Here is a 26,798-nt window from a genome sequence, read left to right on the forward strand (position 1 = left end):
TATCTGCCTCAGGAGATTTCCAAATAACCATAAAAATGCAACTACTAAAGAAAAACATATACTGGGTAAAGAAGAAGTAAAGGGGGAAGGGGAGCAATCAATTGTATTATAAATAGTCATTAGGACAATAAACTAGTACGCAAAAAGCATTTCAGACCACAGGTGAAATTGCAAACAAAAATTCCTAAGACTTGTGTATTCCCAAAACTCGTGCATCCACCTAAGCAAAAGAAACCAAAACTAACCATAGCGCACTCCAATTAATTTTGCCGAACCCAGGATCTTCAGCCTTAATAGATTTTGCTGAGTAATATTCTCTTCCTTTGAGATCCTTTCCAGTATTCTTCCTAGGAATACTTTAGACCCAATCGTCTCTAAGAAACTTCATCTAATATCTATACTCCCCTCGTCTCTTTTTAGAGATAAAAATTTTTGATAAAGGAACAAATGAGAAAAGCTGAAAAATTACACAAACTGGCAATGTACTCAACAGTGGGCATGTCCTTTTACACATATGGAATAGTACTTTATTTAACATTTAATGACTTTACAGTCCCTTGGTTCTGAAATTTGATCTATACACATGCAGGTATTCAAAACCTCAATAAGTATTGCTTTGTTTTTTTTAATACCATGATTCTAATTTTAGAAATTTTTAAACAGAGAGAGAGCTACTGCTACGTATTTTTGCTGTCCTGACTTTGTAAAGTTTTAGGACAAAACATTTTTCCCTTACCACTTAACCCCTTCTACAGACCTACTCCTGCTTGCCCATAATAAACCCTCTTTTATAGGTCGATAAAGAGGCCCCTCTTTACAGTGAACTTCATACCTCCACCCTTAAGCAGATATGAAAAAGCAACCTATCCCACACCCAGCTTTATGCTTTTCTATTCACTCTCCAGACAACTGTAAAAAACTAGAGGAGGATAAAAGAGGAGCTATAAATATAAATCCTTACATATGAAAAAGGAAAAGAGAAACTTCAAAAACAGGGTTGTAGATTAGGATGAGTGAATGCTGGAGGGCTAGGCTAGGTGATTCAGGAGGCCTGAGAGGAATTAATAATGTCAACTGCATCTGGTGACATGGGAGTGTTAGGACCCAGAGATTAATGATACTGATTTGATAAAAGAGAAATGAAAGGAGGAAGGATACTATGGTGTGAATGTTTGTGTCCCCCCCCCAAATTCTTATGTTGAAATCCTAATGTCCAAGTGATGGTTTTAGGAAATAGGGCCTCTGGGAGATAATTAGGTCATTAGGGTGGTGCTCTCATGAGTGGGATTAGTGCCCTTATAAAAGAGACCCCAGAGAGATCCCTTCCCCTCCTGCCAAGTGAGGACACAGTGAGAAGTCTGCAACCTGGAAGAGGGCCCTAACCAAACCATGCTGGCACCCAGACCTCAGCTTCCAGCCTTCAGAAGTGTGAGGAATAAATTTCTGTTGTTTATAAGCTACCAAATCTGTGGTACTTTATTACAGCAGCCTGAACAGACTAAGGCAGAATATGACAACTACATCTGGTGACAAAGGAATGATAGGACCCAACGATTAATAACAACTAATTTGATAGTGGAAACAAAGGAAAGGAGGAAGGATGGCCAAAAGGCAGAAAGGCAGTCAGACAGAGGGTGAGAAGTCAAAAAGGAAGAAACTAAGAAAATAAGTAAATAACTGAGATGGAGAAAAAGCCAACAAAGAGAAGGAAGAGAATAAATACAGTTTACTAACCAATTATTGGATACAGCAAATACAACAGAGAAAGAGTTGGGTGATAGGAAGGAATGAGAAAAGGGAGGAAAAAAGTAAGAACACAAGAAAGAGCTGGTAGAAAGAGGGAGGCAAAAGCAAGAAGAAAGGCAGCTGCGAGAGGGGATAGAAGGAATAAGACAAAAATAAGAGTTTGTTTATTCTTGCCTTAGCTATCACATTCTTCCTGCTCAGAGGCTTAGAAAAATAGTCTCTGATTTTTTGTGATATGGAACCCTTTTACAAAAACATAGAAGTCATGCCCCACACATTCCTCTTCATTTCTTCTTTTGCTCCTCTTCTCGCCAATCATTTTAGAACCCTTATTCTAGCTGCCCTTCCTTTATGGCACCTCTAGTCTTCCTAATCTAATACTATCCAATTAGAACCATCCTTCTATTATTCTTCCCTCCAAGAATTTCCTCACTTATTTACTGAATGTTAATTTACATCTGAGAAATTGAGAGTTGCTTAGAAGAGTTCCTAAGCTACTTCACAGACATATAGGCTTTGCTTTTCCAGGCAGTCTCTCCAAGTCACTTCCTTTTATTGCCCATAGCACCTAAGTATGACACTGAACACAGCTGATGACTCTCTTAGTTCTAGGAAAGCGTTCTATACATTCCCAGCCTTCTCCTGGAATTTAGCTGATGATGATATAAAAAATCACCCACTTTCATTTTGGCTCTCTCCCCACTGCATCAAACATCCTAATTTATAAACTAGACCTTCAGGGCCCACTAAGTATTATAATCAATCAATACAACTTTTGAATGTATGACAGGTGCAAAAATTATACTAGGACATGGTATAATCCAATTCTATAGCCTATAGTACAACATAGTATAGGGATATAGTTATTCTTGAATACTGGAAATTTGCCTCTAAAATTGCGACTTAGTGTTCATGTCCTTACCAAGTTTATTCTGCGACACTGATATTTGCCTTTAATCTCTACACCTCAGAAAGCAGAGCTCCATATCATGACAACCTCTCTTAGATTATTTCAATTTACTACTATAAAAGTCAACAGTGCTGTAAAAGAAGCAAGTGAATAAAACAGTTACCACAAAAACCTATAGTATATCCACAGAATCCCATTTCCTAGACTTACCTTTGTGGTAGTAATCTAATATCTCTTAAAGTAGATTGCTAACATGTCTCAAATGAGCAGACAGTACTTTACTACAACTTAGCTTGTTGCCTAAATTTATTTCCCTAACACATGAAGCAAATTGGGCTTAACTGCATCTACTGAAAAAGAGCAAGTAAAGAGGAAATGAGATACACTTACTGCTCTGGCAGCTTCCCCAAAGTCAATCTTTAGCCGTCCCATGGCTCTTATGATTGCAATGATGGACTGTATAGTATTGCTGTAGACAACTACTTTATATTGCTTACATTCTTCCTCTGAATAGCCATCCTCATGAATGATTCTTTAAAAAGAAGAAAACCACAAATCATTACCATGGACCTAAAATGAAAAGACACTATGGACTTTTATGCATTATGAGTAAATGTTTTACAAAAGACCACGTTCCAACTTACTTCATCTGTTTCACAATGGTGCTTTTACCAGATTCTCCAGCACCTGAAACAGAAGAAAACCAGACTTTGAATTCATCTGTAATCCAGCTCAAAAGTATGAAATCAACATAAGTGATAATTCTAGATTAACAGAAACCACAGGTCCTAGGGAAAACTTTGGTCAGGAAAAACTACAAAGCTTCTCCAGTAGAGATTTTACTTTCTTTCTATAACACAGCAACCAAATATAATTCACTGAAAGTGTTCCAGGGCCATCTTGATTATCACCTGTGTAACGTAGGCACTCTAAAGGAGATACGGCAACATAAACACCTCTAGGAACTCATCCTCTACATCCAGGGTCCCCAAGCCCTGGGCGGTGGACTGACAGCAGTCCTCAGCCTGTTAGAAACCAGGCCGCACAGCAGGAGGTGAGTGGCGAGCAAGTGAAGCTTCATCTGCCCCTCCCCATTGCTCACATTACCACCTGAACCATCCCCCTGCCTCCCCTCTGCCTCCCGTGGAAAAACTGTCTTCCATGAAACGGGTCTCTGGTGCCAAAAAGGTTGGGGACCACTGCTCTACATGAAACATCATGAATGATATAGACACTGAACACAGGCAAAAATGAAATGATTTTTTTTGGCTTATTCACTTTTATTAATTCCTCTGTCGACATCCATGGACCTAAGAAGCAGCAATCCTCTCAGCCATGAGACTAAAGAGTTCACAACAGAGGAGGCAATGTCCCTATCACTTTTCCACTGTATACACACTCAAGACCACATTTCCCTCCTCAGCCAGCTGGAATCACTTTAACAACCACAAATGTCAGATGGGCCCCCTGAACTCCTTGACATTCCACCTGCACTTCCTTAGTCAACTCATTCTCCCACCTTCCAAGATGCCTATCTGACACTACCTCCTCTCTCTCAAACCTTACAAACCCCTACCCACTCTGACTCTCAGCTAATGATCCTGCCACCCTCTTCCTGGAAAAAGTAAAGCACTCTGAAAAAATTATCTCATTTTCCCATAACCAAACCCACCAATCTATCTGCACCTCCATTAATCTCTACCTTTATCAGTGGATGAACTAACTATCTCTGCCAGTGTCTAAGACTAACGCTGGAGAGAGTTCACAATTGGAGGCTGTGCACTCACCCACCTCATTTTACCTATTCAAGGTCTTGGCTGCTACAATTGTCCCATGTCACTCAAATATCATCAAGTTTTCTCTACCCACTGGGTCACTCTCTTCGTTATACAAACTTGCTATACTATCCATCTTAAAATCAACACAAACACACCCCATTTCCTACCTTTCCTTGACTCCACAAATCTTCCTCTAGCTACCACTCCATTTTCTCTCTTCCTCTTCATAGCAAAACCCCTATGAGTTGTCTATATACATGTTCTTCAATTCTTTCCCCCAATTCTCTCCTTAACCCACTCCAATCAGGTGTTCATATGCACTACTCTACCCATTTCTCAAAGTCTCCAACAACTTCCATCTTAACAAATCCAATGGTCAATTCTCAGTCCTCATCTTACTCAAACTCTCAAGCAGAACTGGTCCAAGTTGATGACTTCTCTTGAAATATTTTCTTCATTAGGCAAGCTTCTAGATCCAACATCCTACTGGTTTGACTCCTACCCCACTCCTTCTCAGTGCCCTCCCTCCTGTCTCTGAATTCTAAAGGTTGTATTGCTTCAGAGCTCCCTCATTGGACCTTTTCTCTATCTAAATTCATTCTCTAGGTCATCTCATCTAACCTCATGGTTTTAAACACCACTCATAAACTGATAAGAGTTAACAGCTAGTGAGTACTACATGCCAGACACTATTCTAAACACTTTACTTGTGTTAACTCTTTTAATCCTCACAATAACCCAGTGAGGTAGATATTATTACTATCCCCATTTTATAGACAGATGACAAATTCATTTGTCCACCACTACATAGTCAGTAAGTGGCAAAGCTGAAATTTGAATTCACACAGGTTGGCTCCAAAGCTCTTGTACACTGCCTCTGTGCTAATGATTCCCAAATTTAGATCTCTAATCTATACCCTGGCTTCTAACCTTGGCTCCAGACGCATATATCTAAATTACTTACCTGATAAATCTTATATTTCTAGTAGACAACTCAAACTTAAAATGCCCAAACTAAGTTACTGCTTCCCCACCCTTACCCTCAAACAAACCCTGCTCCACCATGTATCTCATCTCAGTAAATGACTTCAACATTCACTCAGTTGCTCAGGCCAAAACTGGTAAGTGACATGTAGCTAACATACAGATGGAATGTGGGTGCCGGGACCAATATGTATACTGAATTAGTAGAGCTTAATTTTTAAAAATAGAATTAAATATAGCTCTAACAGTTTCTTCTTGCACCACAATGATCATGAGCATACTGGAAACCATAGACCTAGATCATTGCAAAAGCTTCCTAAATGGTCCAATGCTTTAGACCTCACCTTTCCTATGGTCAGTTTTCCACTCAGTAGCTGGAATGAATTTTGTAAAATGTAAATCAGATCGTGTCACAACCCTGTCCCAAAACTCTCCTATGGTGTCCAATTACACTCAAAATAAAATTCATGGGCAATAAGGCCCAATATGCTCTGGCCCCTGTCTACCCCTTTACCCTCAACTCCTATTATTCTCCACTTCGTTATCTTGCACTTGTCAGACCAGCTTTCTTGTTTTTCCTCCAACATACCAAACTGGTTCTCAATGAGCTAGATCCTGTCTCATGATCTTCACATTTACCATTCTCTCTGCCTGGAATAAGTTTTTACAAGATCTTCTTCACCCAGGTTTCTGCTTCCCTCAGAACAGCCTTCCCTGACTAATCTATCTAAACAGCCCCCACCCAATCACATTCTCTCCCCTTACTCTGTTATATTTTTAAAAGCACATATCACTTCTTCACATTAAAGATTTCATCTCCTGTCTTCTCCACAAAATATAAGCTCCATGAACATTTATTTAACCTCGTATTCCCAGGGCCTAGAACTGTGCCTGACGTAAACTGGTTACGTAAATATTGCTGAACAGATGAATGACTATTGTTCAATAAGAATGATCCTTTATTAATATTTCTCAACTCTATCAACCAAAACCGTTAGTTAAAATAAAGTTCAAATAATTTTATAATTTCAAAAAATAATAATAATAATAATTTTATAATTTCAAACATCTACATTTTTAGAGAATCAAAAAGGACATTTATATATGATTTTATCTCTGTTCTTATAAACTTAAGAACAGAGATTCTATCAATTATCACTTAATTGATAATCGGGGTAGCACTAAACCAGTTAATATTCAAGTAGCACACAAAGAACTTCCTAATGACAGTGTGAGAAAGAAGTGATTTCTCCCATGCATATCTAAAAAAAAACCCCTAATGATTCAATTTTGAGGAAGAGAATACGAAAGCATACCACTTACATTTAAAATAGTCTATAACACACAATTCCCAGATTATCCCATGTTAGCAGCAACTACAAAATTAACTACAAAAAGTAGAGATTAATGAAGTAATGTGCACCTTCTTTAATATATTGAAAACAGCATTTCTACCATTGATGTTGGATTATTTTGAGTGAAATAATAAGTTTATTAATCTCAGAATCAATTTTTACCCATCTCATTAAGTTCTACCCTATGAAGGTGCTGATTAAAAAAAAAAAAATGTTGCTCTCTCTCTCTCGTTTTTCCAAGGCTCCCTGATAAAATGTCAGTTTGTCCTTCTCTTTATTATCACACAACATATATTCACCCAAGTTTTTATTAGGCATCCAATTCTATCTCTTAAAAGAAAGCACCTCTTACTGACCACAGAACTAAATACAGGATTTGTTTCAGTGGGTGTACCATAGCATTTCATACAAATAAAGAATGAATTGCTTTATACCAAGCCTTTGACCCATTCAGCTTCTAGATCACCATGAAAAGTGCCACCATCTTACCTTCCTTCCAGGTACGAAATCTAAGAGTCATCTGGAACCCACTCACTCTTCTCTCCTTACATCAAGCTGTAACAAAATCTTCTTCTTATGCATTTCTCAAATTAATCCTTTCTACTACTCACACATCTGAGCCTGACGTATACCTACTGGATGTTACTGCTGCAATTTTCTCAAACTTCTAGCTCAAAGCCCCTCTTCCCTCTCATCATCTCCAAATGGCACTATTAAAAAAAACATCAGGGCTTCCCTGGTGGCGCAGTGGTTGGGAGTCTGCCTGTCAATGCAGGGGACACAGGTTTGAGCCCTGGTCCGGGAAGATCCCACATGCCACGGAGCAACTGCGCCCATGTGCCACAACTACTGAGCTGTGCTCTAGAGCCCGCGAGCCACAACTACTGAGCCCATGTGCCACAACCACTGAAGCCCGCACGCCAAGAGCCCGTGCTCCGCAACAAGAGAAGCCACCGCCATGAGAAGCCCACGCATCGCAACAAAGAGTAGCCCCCGCTCGCCACACTAGAGAAAGCCCCCGCGCAGCAAAGAAGACCCAATGCAGCCAAAAATAATAAATTTTTTTAAAAAACCATCAGTTTACCTAATAATTCTCCAAATTCTTCCAACATTTTCTATAACCCTTTCTTATTAGGTCTGAACTCTTTATTTTTACCTCAGTCCTCTGTGCTCCACTGCTTCAGTAGTATGTTGTCTCTCTAATAACTTCTCACTCTTAGGTTTTCCCCAAACTGCTACCCTTGTCTCACCTTCCTTCCCCAATACACATGTGGTGTTTGAAACTTCCTAATTTTACGTACATCTTTTTATGTAACTTCCTTCAAAATTCATCACAAGTTTAAGGAGAGATTCATTTGCCCATCTTCAATCTTCAATAATAAGGATATAAAGAATGGAATAGACATAAAGGAATTGCAAAGACAGACTCTATGGCTTGAAGAGGAAGGAACTGAAGATGATTTTGTAGGGAGAAGGGGTGGAACTGGGCAGGCGGTAGGACATATAGGGAAGAATAGTCTGAAAGGCTCCAGAGACAGGAGGGAATGGGATCAGTTCGACTTAAAAGATTTATCCTTAAAACGATATGTATCTAAAGGATATCCAATATAAATAGGAAAAAAGGATGAGAGCTAAAGCTACAGAGATTTTTGAGAGAAAAGGAAGACAAGTAGCTAAGTTAGATGGTCTTGCTCTCAACAAAAGAAACAAGGCAATCTGCAGAGAATAAAGGAATGGAATTAATTTAGAAAATCATGTTATAAACAGTCAAACAGAACAAGAAAGAAATGTGTGTACAGGTTAGCACACAGAATCACCAATACTGTTAGACAAAAAACAATTTACCAGTTTATATTCTACTGTAGAACCACTGTTTTACCTAAATATACTCTAAATTTTATTTTTAAGGAGCTCCTTGAGAGCAGGTACCATATCACAGGCCCACCTATTTCTTCCCATAACATATACTACATTATGAATGTGAAAAACAAGAAATGGTGATGATTTCTTTGCAAGATTTTTTTAAGGCCAGTGAATTGCTAGTATAAATTATTATATATGAGTAAACACATTCAGCTCACATACACACTGATTTTAAAAATTTATCCTGAAAGATGGCTGACACTCAAAACCACAGTATCACCTGATGCCTCCTCTTTTTTCTCTCTCATTTTGACTAAAGAAAACTTAAAGCCAGCCCAAAGAAGGTACATGAGTATATTACACTCTTTCATACTTCTGTGCCATCAGGCATAATGAATTTCCTCATCTGTAAAACAGGGGTCAACAGAAGATTCTTAGAACAGTGCCTAGCACATACTAGGTATTCAGTAAATGTTAACCAGCCATTATTTGTGAATGCTGTTTTCTCTGTTCCAAGTACCACCAAGTAATGTTAAGGCCCAAAGTGTTTAATTTAATAAAAACTGCTTGGATACTGATGTTGGTTCAAAACCTGAGTAGAAATGGTATAACTACTTAGCTGCTGTCTCACAATAACAATACCGTGGATAGAACCTGGATTCACACACTTAGTCAGCAACTTATAACCTAAAAGCTACAGCAAACTACATCAAAGCATTAGTCATTTTCTCTGCCCCACCCTGAAGAACAAAAACACTTTCTTCCTTAAATCTATTTTCAGCCCTAGATACTCCTGTCTGCTACCTCTTCTCCCATACTTCTCACCCATCTGCACCTCTGCAGCTTTTCCTTTAAGTTTGCCCACAGGTCTCTGCACCACTACCTCATGTACTAGTAGTTATTCCAGTGGCACCTGAAACACCTCCTTTTCCTTTTAAATACTTGTTTCTGTAGAGAAGTCATGAAACTTCTAAAAGACCAGGATTATAACTACAGCACACCCCCTTTTCTAGAAGTCTCACAGCCCCAATATGCCACTATTTTTGGATAACCCTCTAGCCAGTGCTAGACAAACACATGCTCATGGTCTCTCTACAGGCCTGCAAAATCAAATATATGGGAACATATGACTGCAATAGGCACAGATCAGCCTCTCTCCCACAGCAGATTGAAAGCTTAGTCAGTAACTTTGATTTTTCTTTCTAACTTATTTTCACCTTTCATTTACAACTCAGGCACTTAAAAAGATTTTTTAGTTAGGGATACCATGTAGGAACAAACTCTATGGAAGAGGAAACTTTGGTCCTAGCTCTGCCATGACTAGATTGTGACCCTGGGCAAGTCACCTAATTTAATACCAGTCTCCTTACACATAAAATGTGAAGGAGTTTGGCTTAGATGTGCTTTATGGCTGCATTCTAATATTCGATGATTATAATTATTATAATGCTAAAGGCAGACTAAATCTCTAATTCTGACACACAGAGGCTTCAAATCAAATCATGGATCCACATCTTCCTATTAACCCAACAATTCACAATACTACCATAGTACAGTGATCAGCATGTTCTTCAATTACGCACTACTGATCAAGAAGGGACAAAGAGCAGAAAGAATTAAGAGTGTAGCAACAGTAAGGAAGTAAGAGTTGTCTGGCAGCCAAGCTCCTATATTCATGCTCAAGGATATTCTATATACAGTCTTAAACTAGCAGAACATTCAAGTTAGATTGCTATTCTTAAAAAAAATATGTGAATATCTATAACTAAAGATCACAGGAGCACAGTTCCTGCTATTTCCAAAAATAAGATTATCTATTGTTCCCACTGATTCCTTTCTATTGAGGTATAAGTAGCTAAGATAATAAAAACTCAGATTAAGGTAAAAAATGACATTTCATCCAAAATGCTTTTCAAGGTACCACACTTAACACAAAAACCAGTTTCCAGCTTCCTAATTCAGTAAAAGAAATGGTTAGCAAAATTACAGATGGGAAAAATGTCACAGAGCAAACAAAAATTGTTATTCAGCCTTTAAAACACACACACACACACAGACACACACACATCCTGCATTGCCTGGCATTGCTAGACAATGAGACTTCAAATACAAATAAGTTTAGGAATTTATGGTCTCATGGGAGAAGTTAGATATATTTTTCTTTTGAAATTAGCAAGTTTCCTTAACCTAAAATAACAGAATAATTTTTTCACCCAGCCCACTGTCCCTCTAAGCATGCCAAGCCTCTGCATTTAAACATTTTTGAAAATGCTATTCAACTCGAACTTCAATCTTTGCTGAAGCCTCCCCATTCCCTCTGAACACAATTAATACTCCCGCTCTGTTGGCTGGCACAGATTATTCCCTTTCAGCATCAGTCCCAGAGGTTAATTTCCAAAATCAAGTCCCAAACTGTCCTTCCCAGTCACCTTACCTCATTTTATCTCTAGCCAGCTCTGGCTACTCAAAAATAAACTTTTTTTTGGTCTCTCTTTCCAGCTCCTAATCTCATAAACTGCTAACGGGTTTTCTTGATTTTGATTAAAATGGTAACGAAACTCTTTTTGGTACAACCTGAAAACCCTTCCACATCTATGTAATTCTCCCTCAAGGTGACTCTGACCAGATTCAACCTGATCCTACAGGTTAATATCAAACACCACAACACTAATACTTGGTCAAATTATTTTAATTATTTGGGTTGGTGCCTGTTTAGTATTCCACTAGTCCTAAGCTCAAAAGCACACTCCTCGAAAGCACAAAATAGTGCCTTCTTTTTGTGCCTCTACCCGCAATCTAGAGCACAGTCTAGGACAGAGTAGACACATTAATAACTGTGGAATGAATGGCTTGAGTTTCTATGAGATCCAGTGGTTGCCTAATTACATTTCGCAAACGCCAATTGCAAGAGATGGAATTTTTGATATAGGCAGTTAACAGAAACAGAAGATTTCCATGACTCTGCTATCTTTAGTCAGCCCCACACCCATTCCTGGTTATGCCTTCAACTCTCATCTCACAACTATACTTGACAATAAATTTGGACTCATTCACAAGCCTCCTGTTCTCCCTATTCCCCTCTAAACCTTACTCTCAAAACCCAGTCCCAGCTCCCTTGTGCCCACCATCCGTTTCAGTGAAATTAACTGCTATGAATCTGTCCTGCCCACTCTGTATCCTAATACCTGAAGGAGTGCAAGAAACATTGTGAGTGCTCATTAAATATTTGTTCAGTGAATGAATGAATATCTTAATAAAAGATAGCAATGAGTTGTGACTGGGACAAAGATAATGGGTCTCTTCTCTGAAAAAGATTTTTCTAGGAAGCAATCACATACCAATCACCAAAGAGGCTTAAAATGCATTAAGAAATTTTTGATAAAACTTAATTGATATATTAGAGTATCTGACTGCCCATAACCTCTTCTGGAGAAATCCCTATTTCATTTGCAGGGTGGGTGGCCTACAGGATCTGGGCCATGCCCCTCTCTGTGGCTGGATAATGAGTAAATACCTGACACAGGAGTCACCCAGTACAGGCGGACAGAGGGCCTACACCCTGATCTAGCTCCGAAAGATGAGTAAGACCAGCCAGATTTTCTGAGGAATCTGTACTGGAAGATACAGAAAAAGTCATCCTAAACTACAAAGTCACTATGTGTGAAAACCTAGGTTACCATTATAGGGCTTCATGCACATCAATACCATAAAGGAAAGAATTCAGAGGAAGTTGATCTGGAGAGAAAACAGAATAGACAAAGGCACAGAGAGACTTAGAGATGTCATGAGAGAAGAGAATCCATACAAAAGAAGAGATAGAAAATGAGTGAGGAAAGAGACCAAGGAGACAAAAAAGAGAGGAAGAGACCAAGGAGAACAAGTAAAGACAAGAAAGTAAAAAGAGGCAGAAATAGTGAATAATGAAGACAATGAGAAGGAAACAGAAGAAAGGCAGAGAAAATAGCCTGGCCAACGCCAGAGCTGCCTCAGTTTCTGCGGCCTGATTCTTCAGGTCTTCCTCATTCTCATAAAATCTATCTCTATTCTAACAATAATTCCCCTCTCCAAGTCTTTGAGCTAGTTTGAGTGAGTTTTCTATTCCTTGTAACCAAACAAAACAAAAAGGAAAACCACCTTGAATGGAACTGGCTTTAAATTAATTAGAATCAATTACCCCTTTTTCAGCCTTTAAAACTTTTTAAGTTGTTTCAATTAAATACTGAATACAAAAAGGGATATTTATGACATGTGTGTGACAAAACAAACATCTATGTACCTATCACCCAATATAAAAAATTAAACATTACCAGTTATCTCTGAAGTCACCTATGTGTTCCTCCCCAATATCAATTACTTTTTCATTAAGTATTTCCAGAAGGTGAATATGCAATAAGGGAGGGGGAGAAATTTTTTTAACTCCCTAACAACCAAAATATGTCCGGCTTACACAGTAGTGCGTCATTTATTCAGTTTCACATCTTTCATGGACATGATCCTATCATTTTACAAGCCTTATAAACCATAAAGTAGAAAGCTAATAGCCATTTTAACATTCATAAATCACCTAAGGAAAATGTTGGTTTGATTAAACAGGAAAAAAAAAAAGAGGCAGCTCACTCAGCCAAGTAGCTCTCCTCAAAATCTTTTCACTTGAGAATATGAACAAGGTAACTCGAGTGTTGCTAAGGATCATGTGTTCTCTTTGGGCAACTGGCCAATTTAGAGGGAGAAGAGGGGTTTCTTCCTCACTTTTGTGGAATATAGAAAGAATGCTTAAGGGATCAATCACTTGCGAGCAAGAAGCGGGATCATTCTCTGGCTCCCGCAATGTTCTAATTTTGGCTTCTGGTAACTTTCCCTTCACTTCTTTGAAAGCAGAGCAACAAAATGTCACTATGGTGCTAATGCTAAATTATGGGATGTACATATGACCTGACTGAAAACTATTTTTGAATAGGTACATTTCTTACTAGCTCTGCCTCGAAATTTTGTGAGATAAAAATGTAAAATATACATTTAACCCACACAAATAATTCATATGTAGTGGAGATGTCCTACAAAGTTAACTGCAATGTTAAATCCATTCATCAAATTTTTACATTTAAAAATATTAAAATCATATCCCCATCTAAGTCTCAAACATTGACAGCAGCATACAGCACTTTTCTACATGCCTATTTAATTGAATGTAAATTAATACCAACTTTAAAAATTCACCAATAACAAAATATTATAAATTCAGTTGCCTACAATTTCAACTCAGTTTCAATTCAAATTCAGTTCCACATTCCCAAGGATGCCTACAATTTCAATTTCCTTTACCATATAAATGCTCACCAATGTTGTAAGTCAAAACCCAAATGGAATTTGGAATGGCAAATGGTAGTGGAATGGCAAAAAAGGCAGGTAATAAGAGGGAGGAGAAAGCAAAGTCTCTAGATGGCTTCCCCACATTATATCTATATTTATCTTTATCTATCTATCATAAAATGTGGCTTTTTAAAAATACAGCTACTAAAAATTCAAATCAATACTCTCCAAATCCACTGCAAACCTTTCCAGCCTTACCTCCTACACTCCTCCCGTGCCAACCCTTTATTCCAGGGCAAATCTATTTGCTCACTCATATTTCTGAGTCTTTGTACATACTATTCCCTCTGTCTGGATGTGCTTCTCTCCAGTCTCTGCCTTAAGAGTTCCTATTTATCCCTCGAGGTCCATCTCAAATGTCACCTCCTCTGGGAGGACTTCCCTGATATGTCTCTTCCTTCTCTTCCTCCTTCCAAAACTAGCTACTCTTTCTGTAACCACATTCCATTACCATTGTTTACTTGTATATCTCCACAATTGAACTGCTTAAAAGTTTTGTCTATTTCTCATTTATACTTCCAGGCTAGGAAAGGACCTGTGTACATATAAGACAACCAGAGATACCTAATCATAAATAAGTCAATAAATGAGCCTCCTTCTGAACACTGAAAACCAAAAAGCTTAATAAAAAGTGGCTTTGACTAAATGCAATGCAGTGTCCTGGATTAGATCCCGGAGCAGAAAAAGAACATTAATGGAAAAACTGCTGAAATTCAAATAAAGTGTGAAATTTAGTTAACGTTAATGCACCAATATTAATCTCTTAGTACTGACAAATACACCACAGCTATGTAACACATCAACACTAAGGGAAATCAGGTGAACAGTATACAGGAACTCCATACATTATTTTTGCGGCTTTCCTACAAATCTAAAATTATTCCAAAACAAAAAGCTTACTAAAAAACTTTTAAGTAGTCTAGAAAAAGTTGAAAGAACTACAAATATCAATGAGAACATGAATGTGGATTTTAATTGCAACCATAATAACAAAAATAAAAGAATAAGAAATATACTTCTCTTCTTAGAAGTAGAGAAAGGAAGGAAATTATTTTTAATAATCTGAAATGAACCAAAACATGTCAGGATTTATTAATATTGCAAAATAGTGAAAAGATTTACATCATTAAACTGAGGTAGTTCAATTTTTATTTTCGGAAATAAATAACTCAATAGTGAAATAACCTGCATAGAAAAGTTAAGACTGTGCTATCATATCCCATACATCAGAACTACATTATCTACATAAATCATTATAGTATTTATATCATTACTTCAAACAGAGCCCTGTTTTGAAGTTAATGATTCCCATGTTCTAACTGCAGGAGATAGAGGGGGAAATGTTCTATTAAAGGTATCTCATTCTAAAACAATCCTTCTATAATTTATAGTAATTTGTAAAATATAACTTCCAAAGTCGTGGGCAAAATTCACTTCCACATTAGCTCAAGAGCAGTGACTAAAGAGGAGTTTTGCTGTTTCTCAACTGATTTTAAAATATTTTAAACTTAATGATTCTAAAATCATACTGGTAAGTTCCAAGATCATATCATAATATACAACACTATCCATTAAATAAAAACATAAAAACTAGGGATATCAATACATGGCTAAAACAGAAATCCAAATACAATGTAACCTTTTCGTTAGTTCTTAGAATTCAATGGAATACTATTTTAGTTTTCAAATCCAACTTGAAAGAATAAAGGAAATTTTGAGTATCTGACCAAGTGTAAATAGGTTGCACAATCAACCACTACAGGAAGATTAATTACAATATGACAAGAATCCAGCTACCTGGCCAATTTTAAAGAGGTCTGATTTAAATGGTCCCTAAATCACCAGTGTAATAAGTGTTAACAGCAGGCCACATGAATAAAAGCAGGAGATACAAGAACAATTTAAATATACAAATAGTGCATATTTTAATCCTGGTGAGAGATGCCTGACATGCCAGCTGTAGATTTACATGAGCAGCTAGAAAAAATTTAGAATACGATCTACTTTTAAGTTAAGCGACAAAAACTTTTTGAGATGTAAAATACTAACATTATCCAAAAAACTAAGACTTTTGTAGGAATGTTAAAACATTTACCCATTCGAAAATTAGACTGATGACTATAGCAGCAAAATAGTAATGGAACAATGTATACAATAACATCTCAGCTAATCCTTAACAGTCTTAAATTTTAAGTATCTTCCAAGTCTAACTTAGAAATCAAAGGAAATTCATGTCTAAAGACTATATCCGGGAATTCCCTGGTGGTCCAGTGGTTAGGACTCCGTGCTTTCACTGCCGAGGGCCTGGGTTCAATCCCTGGTTGGGGAACTAAGATCCTGCAAGCCATGCGGCTCAGCCAAAAAGAAAAAAGAAGAAGAAGAAAAAAAAAAAACTATACCCTCCTGAAAATTGTTTCTAAGATCACCTAGGCCATTATTCAGGTACAAGTCAAACAAATTTGGTCTTTTTGGTATCTTTTGTTTGCTTGGTTCTTACCAGATATGTTCATTTCTGTTACCACCTAATAGCAAAACATCGAAAACAGTATATTTCATTTACATACAGCATTGCACCAAAACTAGAACAATTAAACAGTGATCCTAACACAATGTTATTCAGTTCAAGCAGCCTGAATTACAGAAACGATATACATGATTACCAAGGAGGTAAAAGGATAGCCTGGATAGATAAAGGCCTAAAGATAACTCTAACTTGCTCAGCACTGATAAAGAATTGTACCAAAGTGAAGATCATTAAAATTGGTGGAGAAATCAAATACTAGAAGAACTTCTTTATATTCTCTTGAACATTTACATAAGGGTACTTTGTGAATTTATGTCTTTCAGGTTTTTAACTTCAGTTTTTAACTATCTTCCTAAACAGGTTTATTAAGTTAAACTACTTTCAATCAAACTCAAGAACAAGAGAAATAACACAAAAATAGCCCGCTTTATAACTTGCTAAAATATTCCATCTAGTTGATAATATTAACTTCACAGACAAGGGACCCCTGAGGTCAGACCTCATTGTACAGAAAAAGGAAAATGAAGCTCAGAAATTAGGACTGCTCTCCCAGTTTTCAGTCTCTGCTCTTTGCCCTACATTACATGGTATCTCCTATTTCTGAATTGAGTTACTAGTTCAAATAGATGGATTTTATTAGTGCTAGTCTACTGTATTCTGTTGACTACAAAACAAATTTTAAAACAAATTTCAGTAATCTGAACAAATTTAGTGTCCACTGCTCTAGACAATTCTTATGAGACCCACGTTTAAATTTTTTGGTCTTTACTGCTAATATTCTAGCTCTTGAATACTTAAAACATCTCTTCCTCCCCATTTCCCCCGACAAGCCCCACCCCGCAATAAAACAAAACTAAACTAAACAGGAGAAGACACAGCATGGATAACTAAAAGCTATGAGCAATCTCTTTGCCAAATGTTTTTACCTACTCCCTAACAAAAACCTCTAAGCAACGTTATTAACAAGGAGCAAAATGGTCCATTTTACCTCTTCCCTTAGCTCTGGACAATTTTCTGGTGCTCATAAAAATAATAGGGGGGAAAATTAACCGGAAAAAAGCAGGGACAATGAAACATAGACCCTGAACTGATTATATGCATTTAAGAAAATTAATTCCTGAATTAAAATCGAAGGTAATTAAAATCAGGTAACATTAACTATTCTGAGTTGGATGCATTGATAATGGGAGTTTAAAATCCTGCACCTACCTCAAGTTGAATTTAATTACATCTCCCAACCATACAAAATGACAACTTAATGTTGAGAATTAGCAGGCATGCTCTTGTGAATTAAAGAAAAACTAAAGCAATGATATGTTTAGTTCTTCAATATTTCCATCTCATTCCATTATTTTCAACTTATATTCAGTGAGTGTCTACTAGGTGGTAGGCACTGTCATCTATTAAACATTAACTTTCTAGCCATGCCTTTTAAATTGAGAACTTGACCCACCTAGTCCCTGAAAGGGTCAGCCTTATGAAACTCATGATACCCCACAGCCCTGCCATATTCCCACCACAGAAGACTAGACTGCGGTAGGTACCTGACAAGGATGGGCCAATCTGATATTCTTTCCCAGGAACCTGGAATGCGAATCCTGGGAACCTGAGTCAGATGACATGAAGTGCCTGAACTACCAGGTTAGGCAGTGTGAGAGCCAGAGGTATGAGAGTAAGTCAAAGTTGAAGACTGGGGTAAGGGGAGTAGGGGCAAAGAAGTCCCGTGAACAGAAAAAGCTGTTCTGAAGAGGTGACTTACCAACAAAGCAGAGCAAGTGACCAGTCTACTCTAGGAGAAATGGGGGGAGGGGACATGTATTACATTCCATGTGCATGCAACCTGGTTGTATTGCATTTCTTATCTATCCTTGTCTGATGCCTATGAAGGTGCCTACTGTGTCCTTTCAACAAAGCCTTCCTTGACTGGAAGAAGTATGAATTTCTATTCCTTTCAGGCAAAACACCTCAGCATTATCTTAGGTGCTGCAGCAGATATAAAGATAAGAAATACCTAGTTCTGGCCTTCCCTGGTGGCGCAGTGGTTGAGAGTCCGCCTGCCGATGCAGGGGACACGGATTCGTGCTTGGTCCGGGAAGACACCACATGCCACGGAGCGGCTGGGCCCGTGAGCCATGGCCGCTGAGCCTGCACGTCCGGTGCCTGTGCTCCGCAACGGGAGAGGCCACAACAGTGAGAGGTCCGCGTACCGCAAAAAAAAAAAAAAAAAAAAGAAAAGAAAGAAATACCTAGTTCTCTTGGCCCTCAAGGACCATATATAGTGAGGAGCTGCTAAGTATACAAATAACCATAATATATGGTAAACAGTAAGCATAAACAGTACTATGAGGTTTCAAAAAGAGGGACAGATCATATCCAATTCAGAACATCAAAAAGGTTTCATGGAGGAAAGGGAACTAAAATAGAAATAATAGATGGACCTTGGGATATTTTTTAAATGTATTTACTAAGAAAAATAAAATGTCAGAATCCTAAGTCAACAACAAAAAAATTAATTTTACTGGCCCATGAAATACAAAAATCTGGTAACAACTGAGTCATAGCACTTGGCAACTGACTGGTTATATGGATGAGAGCAAGCCAGGAGTTAAAAAAACGAGTTCAGTTTTCAGTGTAGATGATTTTGAGAATGACAATGCCGTAACAGAAAAGTTCACAACAGGTGGATTTGGGGTAGAGAAGTGAGGAGGGGAGGCAAGTTCTGTACTGGATATATTGACTTGAGGCAAGCGTCACTGGGGGAACTGGAGAAAGAGGAGCCATCTCAAGTACAGAAAACAGTTTTCTCAAAAATTCCAAGGAAAAAACTTTTAGAGAAAAGACGTAAAAGACTTTTCACAACGTCTAGGTTTTTTCTTTTTCATTCTGAATGTTCCATTTTTGCCTAGCTACTGATTTTCCTGGTCCAAAGATGAAGGACTTTAAGGAGGTTAGGCAGTACCATGGAAGAAGAACTTGATGAAAAATATGGCTCTTCTCTCCAGAAAAACACATGTAACCACAAATTTCGCTAAAAATTTTAGAAAGTTCATGGATCTTCTGAAGCACTAAGGGGTACACACACCCCAGGTTGTTTTTTTCTAAAGGCATGATGTGGAAAAAACTGTGAAAGAAGAGACAGGGTTCAGAAAAAAAGAGGAAATATCTGTAGAGACTCAACCACTCCCTTTTCATTTCCAAGCAACTAGAGGATGAAGCAGCTCAGCACCACGGGGGAGGGATAAAGTTGAGGTTCTACCTAACTTCTCTAAAAGAACAAACTACTTTTATCAGAGACCACTGCTCCAAAACTAAAAGACTTTTTGTAATAGTGCAAATACATTCAATAGGCTAAAATTTTTAAAGAAACACAGTTGCAGCCCTGATTAAAGAGTTACATGTCCTGTCAAATCTACTAAGTACTAAGCACCCAACTCTATGGTCATCCCTGTACTTACTACATAATTAGCATACTCAGGCAAGATTACAATACTATAATTCCTGAAAAGGATACCACACTTTCAGACTGCAGAAGTGATGAATGCAAATAAAAGACACAAAGAATAATAAGTGCTTATAAGAAACAAACCTATTTTTGCACTGTGAATTTCTGTTTTTTATGCCAGTTTCTTTTGCCCAGGCACGAGATGCATCCCCACAAGAAATCTAATAACTGTCCAGGAATCTCAAGCCAAATAAATACCAAACATTATAAAGAAAGGATATCATCTTATGACAATATAATAGCATATTTATCAAAGGACAGTCTGATTTTCAATAACAAGCATATTCAGCCAGTAACATGCAGATATTTAAATGTAAATAATCAAATATAAAATATAGGGTTTAAGTGAATTAGATGATTCCAATTCTCTGCATGCAACTTAATTTTTTTTTTTTTTGCGGTATGCAGGCCTCTCACTAATGTGGCCTCTCCCGCTGCGGAGCACAGGCTCTGGACGCGCAGGCTCAGCAGCCATGGTTCATGGACCCAGCTGCTCCGCAGCACGTGGGATCCTCCCAGACCGGGGCACGAACCCGTGTCCCCTGCATCGGCAGGCGGACTCTCAACCACTGCGCCACCAGGGAAGCCCGCAACTTAATCTTTGCCATACCACTACCAGCAAAATCCTAAAGAACAAAGCATTAACTTCATTTTGTATAACAATGTTTTCTCAAGATCTGCTAAGGGGAACTATCAAGAAATGGATAGACAGAGATAGCATAGGAGTAGATCATTCAATAACTTACAAAACTAAATGATAATGTTTAATTCCTCTTACCACAAAACAGTTATATTAAAATTCCTTGAAGATCTTTGAAAAGGGTACATTAATATTTGAAAAATAATCAAATATCTGTCTGAAACACCCTTGAAAAAAGTAGCTAAAATGATAAGTTTTCCAAACATCATTGTAATGACAGAAGTCACCACTTAGTGAATATTTATCTGCTAAGTATTTCACATACATTATCTCATTTGATCTTCTGAAATAAGCATCACATCCCCACTTTATATATGTGAAAATTAAGACTCATATGTTTAAGTTACATGCTCTGGGTGTCACAGCTAGTAAATGGAGGTGGGAATTGAATTCAGTTTTATGAGACTCCAAAAGCAGTACTCTTATGCATTATCCCAGTGATTCCCAACTTTGGTCACATAATGTCGCACTGAAAATGGTAATACTTGTAAAGCTTACTGAGGTAAGCTGGAGGGACTTGGTGAAAATAATACATATTTTCTTAATATTATAAAATTATGACATGAAAAATAAAATACAAAATATTACAGATGATATTAAATACTAATTGGTATAAACCTTCCAAATCAAATATTTTCAATTGCCAAATTCAGACTTTACTGATGGAATCATATCAAAAATGTTCAAATATCATTCCAACTGCTGTAAAATTTTGAAAAGTTAATCATAATATGATTTAAAAATCATAAAAATGATTTAAAATTTCAAAACCATAAAACATTTGCAAACAGCACACTGTATGCCTTCCTATGCACTACACTCTGGTTAGGAAGCCCTGCATAACATAATTTTGTTTTTCTGTAGAATATTATGATTAAACACTAATTTGGTATATCAAGAGCTTCTCAATAACACATCTAAAAGAAATTTAAACCAAAGGTAACCAAAGAATTATAATACTGCACTCTTCCTTAACTAATCTGAATTTCTATGGTACCTTTAATCTGTAACATTCATTTTGATATAATAATAACAATGGTGGCTAATATTCATTACACTAATATTTGTGCCAGACTGTGTTCTATTTCACATTATAATCATATTTAATCCTCAGAGCAATCCTATGAAGTACCTCTGTTTTCTCCATTTTAAAGATGAGGAAACTGAGGCAGAGAGAAATTGAGTAAACAACTTTCCAAGGTTATAGTTGGTAATTGGAAATTAGAATTTGAAACTGTCTGACTTCAGAGCCCATGTTGTTAATCACTATGCTAAATTACATCCCCGCAAGGAAGGAAATACAGTAATATTTAAAGAACACCTATTATGTGCCAGGAAACCCAAAAGTAAGTAAATAGATCTCAACTTAGACCAAGTTTGATAGTTTTACAGTAATGAGGTAAAAATGACTTGCATGTACATCAAAGGAGGTATTCGACAGCAAAAAGAAAATTATTTGTATACAGTGATGGGTGTATTTTGCTTACAGAAATAGCAAGGAAAATAACTTTAATTTCATAAGTGTGTTATGTTATGGTTCAAGCAAGAACATCTCTCTCTGCCACCTATTTGAATTTGTTGATTTAACTTGCTCAAGAATATAAAAAAATCTTACTTAAAACAATGAAATTGATGAAAAGTAAAAGCAAATGTTTTTACTTACTGCTTTTGAAGTTCCCTAAGTGATCATGTGTTTAATTTTGTTTTTAATTAAATGCACTATTTATAAAGTCCTGTATCACAATAGGCTAATGTCCTGAGGGGATCTCTAATGATGAATGTAAATCAAAATAACCACAGAAGATGAAAATACACCTTTACTTTCATAACTAATCAATCGAGACAATGCTAATGCCTTGCGTATTATGGTTTATATCAAACATCTAAAAGGCCCCAAGGAGCAATGTCCAACATTAGCTGGCACGTGCTGGTTAACAGTATATATTTAAGAAGCACCTACTATGTACCAGGGACCACGCTCATTCACAAATGATACTGTTATACGGAGAGTGGCAGTCTGGAATTTCAATTTTATTTCATATGTTCTGTAAGATCGGGTATTCAAACTGAAAGCTCAAGCTCCAATGCATAACTTTCCCTCTTTATCCAAAAAGCTGTTACCAGGGCTTCTACAATCTACAAACCATCAAACATGTTAATATGAAAAGACTAGCGTGGCCACCCAGAACACCCTGGAGTACAAAATAAACCCTGGGTTATGGCGGTGCATTGTGTCCTCTGGAGCTTTACACCATAAAAATTTGGCACTTCTCCTGAAGCAACTTCTTTTTCCCCAAAATCACTTGTTTTAAAAAGTAAAGTTCTATTGCTTACAGAAACCATTACTCTTATTTAGTCTTCCCTGACAGATCCCTAGAAAATACTAAAGGTGAAGAAATGTGGCTTGATCTTTTGGTAAGCTGATGCCAGGGTACTTTATGTGATTTACTGAGCCTCTAGAAACCAGTCTCTCAAAAATTCTAAAACTAACCATGCTGAGTAAAATGCATCTGACTGTACATAAAAGCTACTTAAAACAAATGTCAGGTAAACTAAAAGTAATTCCTGAAGCCAATATTAAAAAAAAAAAAAGAACAGCTCACCAGAAATCTGTCATTGTCACACCTTTTACAGTAAATATGTCCAATATTTATCTTATCCTAAGATAACTGCAGTCCCACTGCACATCATCCCTAGCAACTATTCAGCAACTCCCACTGTGTAATCTATTATCATCACATCTTATGCCACAAACCTCAAACCAGCAAGTCCTTAAATCTCCTCAGCTCACACAACCTCCCACTTTATAAAAACAAGGAGTTATAAAACCTTAAGAGAGTAAAAATAATAGAAAAAGGTGGATAAGTACACACAGCTTCTGCACCCAAACTCTTTTCCTTTACACCTGAGAACTTGTCATTTATCTCAACCACACATCTTCCTGCTCCTGGATAACCCAGAGTTCCTCCACCTTACCGATAGTTCAAAATGCCCACTCTCTAATAAATGACAAGGTCCTATGTGACCACTCTGTCCCTGCCCCCCCTCTCTATTTATATTAATTATTCAAGCCTCCTAACTCTAACCTGTCATAAAATACCACCACGCTCCAAACTCACAAGCCATTATACAAGCCCAACACATTCTCCCGTCCTCGCTACCAACTCACTCCAACCCCTCCCTTGCAAAACCTTCCCTAACATCAGCTCTTCCTTTATGAGCTTTTCCCATATTCCTAATACAGTCTCAATGTCCTACTGGACCACACTTCCAAGCTCTCTTCGCTGAACCCAATTCCAGCATGGAGGCACACCCTCTCTCCAGCCTAATTCCTACCACCCCAAAACCCCACCCCCTCATCACGCCCTCCGGCCTCAGCCACCAACCCCCCACACCCCGCCCCACGTCCGTCACGCCCTCCAGATCCTTTGGGGTCCTCTCCTCCGGCCCGGCCTGACCCCCCGCCCAGGACTCCTAAGTGCCTGGGCCCTCGGGAACACCCCGCCAGCCCCGCCCCCAGCCCCTCACCGAGTAGCAGCAGCTTCACTTCTTTGGCCGCTTTCTCCCCGTCCTCCCGCAAGTTGCGGTCGATCATCTTGCTTCGCTCCACCGCCGCCTTGTCTTCGGCGCTCAAAGTGCAGCCCATGGCGGCGGAGGGAGAGGGGACCAGGCCCGGGCTCACTCACACACCGGAGACCGCGGCTGAGCCGGCGGAGACAGCGTCTACTGTTGGGCGGTGGCCCTCTCCGTCAGCTCCCTGAGCGCCCAGAGAAACCGGATATCCGGCGTTTTACGACACTTCCGGCAACGCCCGCGGCCGTTACTTCTCGGCCCTGTCTGGCTAGGGTAAAGGAGGAACAACCGGGAACGGGAGAACGAAGAGAGGAACGAGCAGGTCTAGCGGTCGTTCCGTGGTGTAGGGCTGCCCTGTCGAGCTCGCCGGGCGCCGCTCGACCTTAGTCCCCTTTCACCTTTTCGGCTGCCTTATTTGGATAAGTGTGGAAAAACCAGGGACTGGCTTCTCCGGCTCAAGACACCCTCCCGAGGTCACACAGGCGGCTTCAGATTGACGTGGGGGGATTCCCAAATAAAAGGCCGCAGCCCACACGGAAATCTCTGCTGGGAATTTCTCACTGGCCAGAAAACCCAGTTGGACTCTGGCTGTGGAGATCCGGGGCCTCTGCCCAAGTGTAGAACACTTTCTCGGCCGGAGTTGTCTCAGCCAGGTCTATAGGATGAGAATTACAGAGTCTGGGCCCTGGCCACGCTCTACATCCGAAATTAGTAAGACCAACCATGCCTGGGACTTTATCTATCCCTTTCTGCTCTCTCCTCTGGCCCACCGCCTCCTGCTCTCAAAATGTACCCAGTGAACTAGAGAGTTGCCCAGCCACTACGTTGGTAAAGGGTCACTTGAAATCGCTAACGGATCTTACTTTACTTGAAAGGTAAGAGTGTAGTTTCTCCATAAAATTTCCATGCTGTCTTTCCCCAACATAAGCCAGTTTTAGCGCTCACATATCGTCCTGCGTTAAGGGCTTAGGACTTCTACCAGGTTTAGTCAACCAAAGTTCCACACCCTAAAACAAACCAGTGCATCCTGTGAATCTCCTATTAAAATTACCTGTTGTACCACATGAAAAGGAAAGTTCTGGTAAAATTTGCCTCTCAGCCATAGCATCACCTGAAAGTTGATAAATCACCTATAAAAGCCCCAGACTGATAGCCTTTTTACTCATAATCCTGGATACTACGGTGAAAGTAGCCCTAAATTACCTTTACTTCCAAATAGCCCCACAAATACTCTCACCATATATTCTAGGGAGGGGAACTCTTGTAGCCCCCAAAACCCTTCCCTACGATTAAATATTATCTCCCCAATAGAACCTAAACCTTAGAATATACGGTCCAAACAGAAAGGTCTATATGGTGATTGATGATCATTAGAGGAATTTCTTGAGAGCCACCTTAAACAGCCTCATCCACCATAATTTATTATTGCCAGTTCTTTAAAGTTCGAAGTCTCCTACTCTTTTCCAAGTGACCATTAGAATAAAAGGGACTGCTTTCCCATAATCAATACTTACGGGGAAAAAGGGCAAGAGGAAAGGGAAGAAAAACCAATATTTATTGAGTACCTATTTGCCAGGTATGGCTAGGTGCTTCCATGTGTCATCTCTTTTATTCCTCACAACAACCCTGTGAGGTAGGTTAATATTATCCCCATTTTTACAGATGAGGAGATAGGCTCAGAGAAATTAAGCATCTTTCCCAAGTTCACACAGTGAGTAAGTAGATCTGACTCCAAATTCACTCCTTTTCTACCATGCTACTATAATATGTTACCTGGGCGACCTGACAACAGAAGATTTTCATCTAGGATTGAAAGTTACCCCAACACCACCAGGGTGCAGGAAAAAAATAACTTGAGAGCACGGTTTTCTCAACCTGTTGATTTCTTCAGTGGATTTAGAGGTCAAATTTTGTCCAGAAATGGCTTTCACAGCTAAGAATTACATATGGAACTTTACCAAGTGATCCTGGTGATTAGAAAACCACTGGAAGGTGGTCATGACAAATTGTTGGGAAAGTTCTCAGCATAATAGAAGAGAAAATTGTATTTCCTTCATGATCCACTCTGGGAAAAATAAATGGCAAATGAACCAGCATATGTCAAATTCTGTAATAAACACCAGTGAGATCACAGTGTCAGGAAACTTCAGCCTGAATTTGCCATATTCTTGTACTTAAGATTTTCTCCTTTGATGTATGTGAAGGAAGAGTTGGAGGGCAAAGTCAAACAAAAGGCAAAATAAGTTAACAAAATGGCTGCCAGGCAGTGTTTAGTGTCCCCCCTCCCCCTCCCCACCTGCACTCATCTTTCCTAGCTCCACTGGACTCACACTGCCACCTGCTGGCAATGTTTAGGGTCGGCTAGCTCATCAGTGGTGTTGGGAAGAAGTTTTCCCCCTATCTAGGAATGAGATTCCTCCCTTATGAATTTATCTTTAGAAGGAGGAGAGAGAGGAGGAGAACATGCATTTCAATCGCAAAAGACTCTCCTCG

General features: G+C 38.6%; 1 protein-coding gene across 1 annotated transcript in view; it reads right to left on the reverse strand.

The window, feature by feature from the left end:
• GNAI3 (G protein subunit alpha i3) overlaps positions 1-24,484 on the reverse strand; it is a 38,061-nt gene extending 13,577 nt beyond the window's left edge. The window contains exons 1-3 of the mRNA XM_082862728.1: positions 24,261-24,484; positions 3,301-3,343; positions 3,047-3,188 (exon numbers count right to left, since the gene is read on the reverse strand). Coding sequence (XP_082718854.1) covers positions 3,047-3,188; positions 3,301-3,343; positions 24,261-24,378 — 303 coding nt within the window. The 5' untranslated portion in view covers positions 24,379-24,484. The remainder of the gene's footprint in view (positions 1-3,046; positions 3,189-3,300; positions 3,344-24,260) is intronic.
• Positions 24,485-26,798: the final 2,314 nt, after the last annotated feature.

This window comes from Leucopleurus acutus (assembly GCF_964270905.1).
Source record: "Leucopleurus acutus genome assembly, chromosome: 2".
NCBI lineage: Eukaryota > Metazoa > Chordata > Mammalia > Artiodactyla > Delphinidae > Leucopleurus > Leucopleurus acutus.